Below are 10030 nucleotides of genomic sequence, written 5' to 3'. Positions count from 1 at the left end.
ATGGAGGACCACACGTATTCAAAATCCAAATTTCAGGAACAGGAGTCTTCTTTTTCGCCCAGAAAAAGAAAAAGGATATTGAAAAGAGCAAGAGGCCATCTTTTTGAAGCGTGAAGGCTACCGTAGCTGTAATACGTACTTTGAACTGCGTCGTGCGAGAGACTTGATTGCGATATATGATCTCAACGCTAGATGGGCCCTTTAAAGCCATAGTGCGCAACTATTCTATATTAATGAACGCCTGTTTCATTCAAGGCATTGCCAAGTGAGTTGATACGAAGCTAATTAAGCCACAAAACTCTCTCTGTATTGCTCAGTATGGCTAACTATGTTTACAAAATGGTGTAGTCCGGTGACTTTCTCACGCAGAAGCTTGAGTGATGTGTTTTACGTCCCCGCTGAGAAAGGACAATAGCGGACATAATAAAAATAAAAATTACAAGATAATGACCTTTTCTGAAGAGTCCATCATGTTTTTTCAATCCTACGTGTCCTTGTTGATTTGACGGGATAAACGCTACTAGCAACTGCATGGAGGAGGGGTGGGGTTGGTGCGTGATTACCAAAGGCTTGCATCATGTGGATGCGCCGACAGTGTTGCAGTGTTGCAGTGTTACTTAGAATTCCTCATGCGGTTGACAGAAACTACGCATCATAGCTTTAAGTCAACCCTGGAGATCGGGGTTACGGGACAACAATGTCGTTGAAAGACTGGAGCTCGCAGAGGATACATTTAAATGCAACACACCACTGCATCTACATGCAGTAGTTTGTTTAAGGGTAATTTATATGGCAAACAGGACCTTATTTCCCCATGCATGTGTGTCTAAGTGACTAATACGAACAAAAATCTTTGAAATTGGTCCAATATTGAGCAAGAAAAAAACGCAATTGTGCACCGTCAATGTACGTCAACTAAAAGTGCTCGTTTTTGCCACTGACAGTTACATTACGGAAAGATGAAGAAGTTGCCCTTATCCTGCCATGCTTTCTGATGCCAGGTCAACCTAGCTAATAGCATTAACGTTAGCTTACCTTCACTCTGTCTGCAACTCTCTACTGTTGGAATGGCATTTTTTCTTTAGGAAAATGTGCTTTAGTATAGGATTTCTTCTCCTCTTTGGCTAGCAGTAGTCATTAGAGGATGGATACGGTTCGGACAGACATTTAGAAATGATGTTCGGGTTCAGGTCAGACTCGGTCACATCGCATCACATTGAACATTTTAAATTTAAAACAGCTCATTATGTAGGTAGCCAATGGGTAGAGAGAGGTACAGAGAGGTAAAGACCTAGGCCCACAGAACCTCTTGTGTTATTTTTTGGGATTTTGTTCTATTAGCTTGGGCCATTTTTGGTAGGCCTATGTTAATTTAATTTCAATTGGCTATATGATTGGGCCTCTTGTGCGCGCCTGTGTTAACGTGCTCTTGTTGCCCTGTGTGTGCTGATGCGCTCATCTGTTGACATTTCCAAATGCCTTCCTACAGTTGCTTAATAAAAGCTTTCTACACAAACAAACGTACATGTGTCATTAGTATGAGAAAAAAAATGAGATTTTAACTGTGTCGGGCTTGGGTCGGGCTCGGACATAAATATCTTAATGCCTGTCGGGCTCGGGTCGGGTTCGGTTACTGCTCTGTTGAAAGCGGGCTGGGCTCTGACAGAAAAATGCGGCCCGATCCGCACTCTAGTAGTCATCACGCTCAAAATGGTCACTTCAGACCCTAAGGCGCAGTGTATGGACTGAAGTGTTAGAATCAATTTGTAGCTATATAGCACAACTAGTCGCAACGTCAGCCTGTCCGTATCCAAAGTAGGCCTAATGTCTATGGAAGCTGCTAAGTGCAGCTCAACAATTTTGTTGGGACAATTCAGAAATGCACAATTGAAAATCTTTTAGACAACACAAAGCTATGCTGTCTGTGGCCTACTCCAAAACAACAAACTCCCCGGACACCTCGCAAGATTTCAGAACGAGACTTCACCATCTTCCCATAGACACTTATAATGACAATCTGATTCTGTCAGAGGCAAAAACAAGCACTGTGTACACACTGACGAAGAGCATTTGCATTACATTGCAGCCCAATTCGCAGCCGAGGGTTACAGCGTTCTGGAATACATCCCTATGTTCTCCACACTGCTCTGAGACAGACATGACGCAACAGCACTGCAAGTTATTTTCTTGGCAGAGTTTAGGAGATTTTTTGTTAAATGAATGTGCTGTTTTGTCAGATTCTCCTGTTTCTCAAGTGCCTCCCATGTGAATTCCTGTGCAATGACACAGGTTTTTGAATCTCTCTGAGGCTTGGGCTCCATCAGCATGACTGATCTCATTTATCTTAGTCGCATCCAAAGAGGCCCAGGGTGTAGGGAAGGGAGCTTCAATAGCAATACTGTTAGTGCAAAAACACAGATCATTGAGCTTTGCAGTATGGCAGCCGGGGACTCGCATTGTATTTAGGATTTCTCTGTGTGGAGAACTCCAGGGTGCAGGAGATGTATGGTGCTTCATAATGAGATAAACAAACAGATCACAAGCCTCCACAGTACTGCAACATACTGGATTCAATATTAGTCTATCAATAATTCCTGCTGAGATGTCAACCACGCAGCAATGTACTGCAACATGGCATATTAGATTCAAACTAATCCGACTTCACGCTGAATTACAAGATGTTTATTCATTCTCTTGGAGGGATAATATGTCTGTAAAAATTGTAATAATAAAAAAGAAATCTCTAAAATTGTAAGTGGATTTGAACCAAGAAGCAAGACATGATGCCCATTGCAATGTAGTCACTCAAATTCTAAATATATCATGAAAATTACAAGGAATGTGTGATGGGTGCAGGGAATTAGAGGACCTAAATGCAGGGAGAGGCAGGCAGGCAGAAGAAGGGTTGAACGTGAAGATTTATTTTAACAAACACAGGATCAAACCAACGGAGTCCTGAGGCTTCAGCAGACACAAAACAAATCCAGAGAACTGACACGGGGAAGGAACACGAACACACACAAAATGGCAAGGCACGAACACAAGGGGTGTTTCTCAATCTCAAGAATGCAAAGAACGGACTTGTGTTCTTGGGGAGAACGTTCTTGCTGGTTGTTCTTGGAAGAATGAACTCGCAAGTTCACAAGCACAGAAAACACTGTTAAGAGTTTGAGACGATGCATGCGTGCGTGCGTGCGTGCGTGCGTGCGTGCGTGTGTGCTTGTGGAGTTTAACTCCGAAAAGGCAGTTAACCACAGGTTCCCGTTAATCTTATGATGGACATGTGTTTATTTAAACAAACGATCCGTCAACGGCGAAATAAAAGTGCCGAAATGAATGTTGGGATACAGGTGCTGCGAAGTTCATACAAGTTACCAACCAACGCATCCTCAGTAAAATAGGCGTGTCAAGAACATTTCCAGGAATCTTAATTGTTCTTGGTGAAATGCAAACTTGTGTTTTGGGACAGTACTTTGGCAACACGAGACACCGTTTCACAGGAACACAAGAACACAAGTCCATAGAAGAACACAGATTGAGAAACGCCCAAGGACTAAATACACTGGGTAACGAGGTAACGAGGGGCAGGTGACACAGCAGGTGAAACACATTAGGAGAGACAGAATAATCAAAAAAGGCGGGAAAACACAGGAAGTAAAACAAGACACAACAAGACAGAAAACTAGACTATCAAAATAAAACAGAAAACAGAACATAATACAAAACAGGGATCAGAAATATATAGAACGAAATACACAGAAAATATACACAATGAAATAAACACAGTCCACAGAATACATACAGAACAAATATACAACACAGGAGACAGCAACAGAAATAAACACACAGGCAAAAGAAATAGAACAAAATGCAAAGCAAAATACCGAAACCATAACAGAATGTTATCTGAAGAAGACAAGCACACATCTGCCGAAAAAGATGAACAAGGGCAGTTATTTGTATGCTGTTATTGCCTTCACAATAAGCTCATTCTGTACATACGTGAGCAGATTCATCATCTCTTGACATCCGTCTCTGTAACCCCACTTACCATGACATTTTGTTCCTTTGCTTGTAATTGATTTCTACTTCAATTTATTAATATAGCCTATGGAACGCCTGGAGCACAACGCTAGTTATCTGAGGCCCACCAGGAGCTTAATCTTCGAAGATGAGCTGAATTAATAAGAGTGTTCAAGTAACATATTGATTACAGAATCAATGTCTGCTTCTTTGCACCGTGCTCAAATGATTACTTCAATCTCAATTTGAATCGGGTCTTTTTGGATTGATAGTGTGTAAATCATTTACCATACACTTCTTAACAAGAAGGAATTCAAAGAAATGGATCACTGGTTAGATGTTTTCCACCAACTCCAGGTTTTTATTGATAAAGCTTATATTGTTTTCTTCCAGGTCAGACCAAAAGCTTGTTGCACTGCAGGGGATCAATCAGAGCATTGAATGGATTTTTGTAAAGGGGAGTATCATGGTTTTCCAACCCCTTGAGGCAAATTTGTGATTTGTGATATCGTGCTATAGAATTTAAATTGACTTGACTTTAATGAATTGACGTGATATTCTTTCCTGCCTGCAGGCAGCTATAGATTAGAGCTTCTGCAGGTGATTAAGAGGGAAGCGATAGTTTCATACATTCAGTGCAGATGTGCTGAGATCAGACAGTCAAGCTACAAGAGGCCATGGGACCACATGGACCTACACTTCTATCATCATCACAGGGCAACGAGTGGATCTGGTTATCATTTTGTATCCCTCCCAGCAACATATTGCGCAAATAAGAAACCTGAGGAATCTGGATCAATGTTTCCATCCATTGTGTGTAATATTTCTGATGATATATGTTTTAAACCATTACATAAAATGTCTTCTTCAATCTGTTACTTTACCCAGAATACATTTACATTTTTATTCATGCATAATAGTACAGATACCTTTACGCATCTTTCTTCGATATATATAGGTCCAATATATCCGACAAGAGAAGTCACTATAGTTCTCAATATGAAGTTGTATAAAGAATAAGTAACCATTCTATAAATAAGTATATTTTCAGTAATGCTCTAAATATCTTAATCATAAAAGGTCCTTTAGGACAGTTTTCATGCCAATATGCATTTGGCACCTCTATGTGAGAGACAGACAGAGCAGCTGATGTATTAACAACACCTCATTGAAAGTGAGCCAACAGAAAAGAAAAACAGTTGTTTTTGTCTAAGATCTTGAATTATGGAGAAATATAAAAAAGAGAAGACAATTGGTGTCTACACACATATGACAACATGTATACATACCACAACAGGTGAATATCAGTAGTCCATATCAGTACACATCAGTAGGGTTTAATGGATCTCTGCTTCAGCAAACTCAGCGGGTTAGTTTGAGTGCAGTGGGATGAACGTTGCAGATGTCGAACCAGTGCTGATCCACATCCTTGTGTGGCAGCAGGCCATTTCGTGGCAGAAAGGGCCGGCGCCAGCGATCACGGCTGCCCACCACCTGCCAAAAGCGGGTGCCCTTGAGTAGAAAGATGGCATTGTGGGTGTAGGAGAAGTAGGCAGAGTCAATGTTGCCATCTGGATGGTCTCCACTCACCACTGGAGGGAAAACATCTCTGATGTTTTTGGGGAAGCCTCTTGCCAAGCTGTTGGCTTCCACATTGAATGCATACACCTGTTTGAACAGATAATTGTTTTCCCTCTTATATAGAAATCAATTCAATTACAGCACACAAAGAAATCGCTGAGGAAGTGTAGCTGCTTTGTTTGCATTAATATGTTCCCTCATAATGCTGAGAAACAAGAAATTAGCTTGGACTTTGGTCTCACCAAGACTTTGCTTCTGTATACATATATAATACTTACTGTGTATTATGTTTGTGCCTTGTTGCCTCTTTGTTCCCATTGAGCACACAGTAGACTATACATGGCAGCTAAATAATATGCCCAGAAACCAACAAGTAGTCCAATGCTGTAATAATATGTGTGGGCAAATTCTTGACCAAATTCTTGACCAGTGCCATCAAACCTCTGATTGCAACCCAGATGCCTTCCTGTGTGAAACATAGTGTGTGCCTCAGGTTTTCTGTGTTTCAATTAATTTGTGGTAATTAGATTATCACAATGTAAGGAATTCTTAACAGATTTTGTTAGATTTTGACAGAGGCTCCCTTTACAAGACAGGGCCGCAAAATGATTAATAGTAAGGTAATAATGCAGGACTCACCTTAGTTGATATTCCCGAACAAATTGACAATTAATTAAACTGAATAACCAATTAAATTAAATAACCAAAACTTGTCACACAGTGAACATGGGGCTTTTGCGGTGGTCTGTGACACTATGGCAGTTGCCCACATTGCCTGGTCGGCGATCCAGCCTTGATTTAATCCCTTAAACTGTCACCTCACTGGCCTTCTCTCACACAATCCCCAAAGCTATTGTGATTTCTAACCTACCTCATCTAACTAATCTGTGTCATGTGTCAAAGGGAAGATAAGGATGGATTTCTTACAAGAGTGTTTTTGAAGAAGTAGATGCGAGAGTCCCTCCTGTCATAGAAGGCTGTGTCAATGGGACTGAACACCCCTGGGAAACCCTCAGAGATTAGCCTTGGATAGCGGTGGCCTTCAGGGTCCTGTCTGAACACCTGATCATTCTCATTGTCATACCTCCAGAACTGAGCACCTGTACACAAAAAACACCATGTACCAAATAGAGCTATATGACGAAAAGTGAACTACACAACATGTTTGTACATAAAGTATTAACTTATGTAGGCTTCTCTTTGGGGCTTACCTTTAAAGAAGTAAACAGCATCTTTTTTTCTGGACCACACATGCACATAAGCATCCACTCCATCCATGGGAATTCCACGCCAGCCAACCTGCAGTGCAACTGGATCTCCATAGCGCGTTCGGTTATTTCTGTTCTCATACAGCCAGTACCAGCCGTCTCGCAAGAAATAGGTGTTAAAGCGGATGACCACCTCCCCATAGGGCGTCTTCTCCTTTCTAATCCAATCAAATGCTGTGTTGAATCGACCTTTACATCCTCCTGGGTTCAAACAAAAGCATATAGAAAACAAATTGGTTTTGTGTCATTCTGTAAGTATGTAAATCAGGAGTGTCAAACTCAACTTCTCTAAGGGCCACACTGGAAAAAGAGAATCACATCGAGGGCCAGACATGTATAGTTTATTGACAATGAAAAACATTGAAAATAGCATCAGAAATGTCAGAAATAGCATAAAAAATTTCGGAAAAAGCACCAAAAATGTCCAACAAAAACGCCAAAAGTTTTGAAAAAAAAAAAGTGTAAATAACATTAAAAAAAGCCCACAAAATGTCAAAAATAGCGTCAAAAATGTCGAATAAAGCGCCAAGACTGAAAAAAAGTTATTGTGAACCTGAATTGATCTACGGGCCGGATCAAAGTTTGCTAGGGGCCGGATTTGGCCCGTGGGCCTTGACTTTGACACGTGATGTAAATAAACCTGAATCTATTTCTGTCTGTCTGTCTGTCTGTCTGAATCTATTTCTGTGTGCGTATGTGTGTGTGTGTGTGTGTGTGTGTGTGTGTGTGTGTGTGTGTGTGTGTGTGTGTGTGTGTGTGTGTGTGTGTGTGTGTGTGTGTATGTGTCCACTAGATGGTGCTGTAACCATGTACCATAGAGGTGCTGTATGGCCTTCCTGTCCATCCAGTCCATTTCAAAGCCTGACTCCTGGGGCAGATAGCTGGGCTGCATTATCGAGCCAGCTCTGTATGAGTGGGGGAGACCCAAAACATGGCCGATCTCATGAACTGCTACCTAATACATAGGAAATTAAGAAATCTTTTTAGAATGAAACCCCAGATTATTCTTTTCCATTATACACCTGATGATTCCTTTGACCATGCTTACTTTGAGAAGGCTGATCCCACTGCCAGCATTGGGAGCAGTAAAATGTTCGTCGTCATCGAAGTGTATATCACCCAGGAACCAGGCGTGGGCAAATTCTTGACCAGTGCCATCAAATCTCTGATTGCAACCCAGATGCCTTCCTGTGAAAAATATAGTCGCACAGAAGGAAAAAAAAATTATGCATTAATTTCTCAGTCAATTTGATAAAACATTATCAGCACAGTAATTCACACGACGGGCTGCTTTAATGTACCAAACCAACATATTCTCACACATCCTGCTGTATGGAAGGCTGATGATGGCCATTACAGCTAAAATATGTTGGTTCTTAACATTACATCCCCCCCGCAAGAATGAATTATAAAATGTGAATTGTGTATTTTCTGTAAATATCTGACTGAGTGAGTGAAAAACCTCTGTACTGTACTTTAGTTTTCGTATACAGTATAACTCCAAAGAGAAGTGATGCTATCTTGAAAACAGTAGGCTAGTAGTAAAAGATAACTAAAATATAATAATAATAATATAAAATAAAATAATTTTCACTAATTCCCTAAAAAAAATAATATTTTGCAATAAGTGTGTATGTATTGAGTCAGACCTACCTGTGCCAAAGCCTAGCCTGATATCAACATCCTCCAGTGGGGAACGTGTATCCTCCGCAAACTCCAGCGGAGACACTTCACTCCACATCCTGAAGGCCAGTCTGAAGATGTACCTCTGGTCTTCAATGGACAACTGACTGCTGTAGCCTTCTCCTATCAGCCTCCATTTCAACATCTTCTTAGAAAAGGCCATGTAACCTGTTTCACTCAAATCTCTCTTGTGCCTGCTTTTGGACACAAGAGTGGCGAGGTGACGTTTCCTGCGTCGCACTGCTTCGCTCCGATGGGCGTTCACGCTGATATTTACCATTTGACTGTCCATTTTGATATCATGTGAGCTGTTTAGAGAAGTGTTGTTTAAAATGTGATCAATTAAGTTCAAGTCTGTGTAATTCATGCTGGTGTCATTGGAAACACTTTCTGTGTCATTAACATTGAATATGTCGTCTTCAGAGGAGTTAGCAGTACCAAAGGAAGAGTCACTGATTGTGTTGTTACTATCAGTCTCACTGAAACTGTTTTCAGTATCTGAGGCACTGCTGTTCTCAGGTGCTACAGGGGTGTCCAGGTTAATCTCCTTGTCAGGGACTCCACACCTCGGTTTGTTCATTGCCACCTTGGTGGCCTCATCAAACACACCTGTGGCAGGCAGGCCTGATACTGTCTGAAACTCTTTAAGTGCTGAAATAAATGCTTGGCTCTCAGTTAGACTGTTGTGGTCATTGTGTTCGCCATCCTGAGGACCATCCCTCGAGTGATGCATTGATGTTCCTTCTTGGATCGTGTCTTGAAGATCATCCAGGAAGTCGTCATTAAAAGAGGCATCTGAATTTTCAAACTGGATCTCCTCCCAGTTCACCGGCTTAATGAATCCATATCTAGAGAGAAATAACTATAACAAGACATGAGTGACATTATATGGCTCCTTTAATCAATCATAAAATGAAGTTTTAAAAACAAAACAGAGCAATTGAAAAAAATGGTAAGATTTGTACCTCTGCTGTGTACTTGTCTGTTATAACCTCAGCTTGGTGAGAATTAAAGGGCTGCACATCAGAATGATCCCGATTGTGGAAAAGTTTCTCTGCATCAGCTGAGCTAATGCTCGTCCAAAGAAGCAAAATCATCAGCTGGATAAAAGTCAGCATCGTGGCATTGGTTATACAAGTAAGAAGCCACAGTGCTTTATAGGCAGATCCTGAGTTTCTCCACACCCATCTACAGGTGTGACTATATGGACGTATCCCACTTTCTTCAGCTTTGTGTGAAAAGTAAACCAGTCTTTACTGTCTCCAACTGCTCTATTTGACTGAATTGTATGGATGTGTTATACACGCTCCACTGGTTTTAAATGCATTGCTGTTGACCTGTGGAAAGAAGTTGAAACCTTAACTTTCATGTGGACAATAGGCCAGCCATGACTTCTGCTGACACCTGTTTTAAATAGGACACACACACACACAAGGACACACACACTTACACACACACTCTCTCACACACACACA

General features: G+C 41.1%; 1 protein-coding gene across 3 annotated transcripts; it reads right to left on the bottom strand.

Annotated features, from left to right (window-relative positions):
• Positions 1-2900: 2900 nt before the first annotated feature.
• Positions 2901-10025, bottom strand: mmp21 (matrix metallopeptidase 21). 3 transcript variants are annotated; one of them, XR_013503737.1, is made up of 8 exons: positions 9521-10025; positions 8526-9417; positions 7921-8060; positions 7686-7827; positions 6816-7073; positions 6532-6704; positions 5313-5691; positions 2901-3927 (listed from the first exon to the last, which is right to left on the bottom strand). XR_013503737.1 is itself a non-coding variant. In XM_078279364.1 (8 exons), exons 1-8 carry the CDS (start codon positions 9671-9673, stop codon positions 5386-5388), a joined length of 1986 nt encoding a protein of 661 aa, XP_078135490.1. In that variant the 5' UTR covers positions 9674-10025; the 3' UTR covers positions 2901-5385. The 3 variants fall into 3 exon arrangements, 2 of the variants coding, with proteins under 2 accessions (XP_078135490.1, XP_078135488.1); XM_078279364.1 differs by having other exon boundaries at positions 2901-5535; positions 5614-5691; XM_078279362.1 differs by having other exon boundaries at positions 2901-5691.
• Positions 10026-10030: the final 5 nt, after the last annotated feature.

The sequence above is a fragment of the Sander vitreus genome, chromosome 21 (assembly GCF_031162955.1).
Source record: "Sander vitreus isolate 19-12246 chromosome 21, sanVit1, whole genome shotgun sequence".
Taxonomy (NCBI): Eukaryota; Metazoa; Chordata; class Actinopteri; order Perciformes; family Percidae; genus Sander; species Sander vitreus.
The sequence above is the reverse complement of the archived record's forward strand: the minus strand, read 5'-3'. Positions and strand labels throughout refer to the sequence as shown.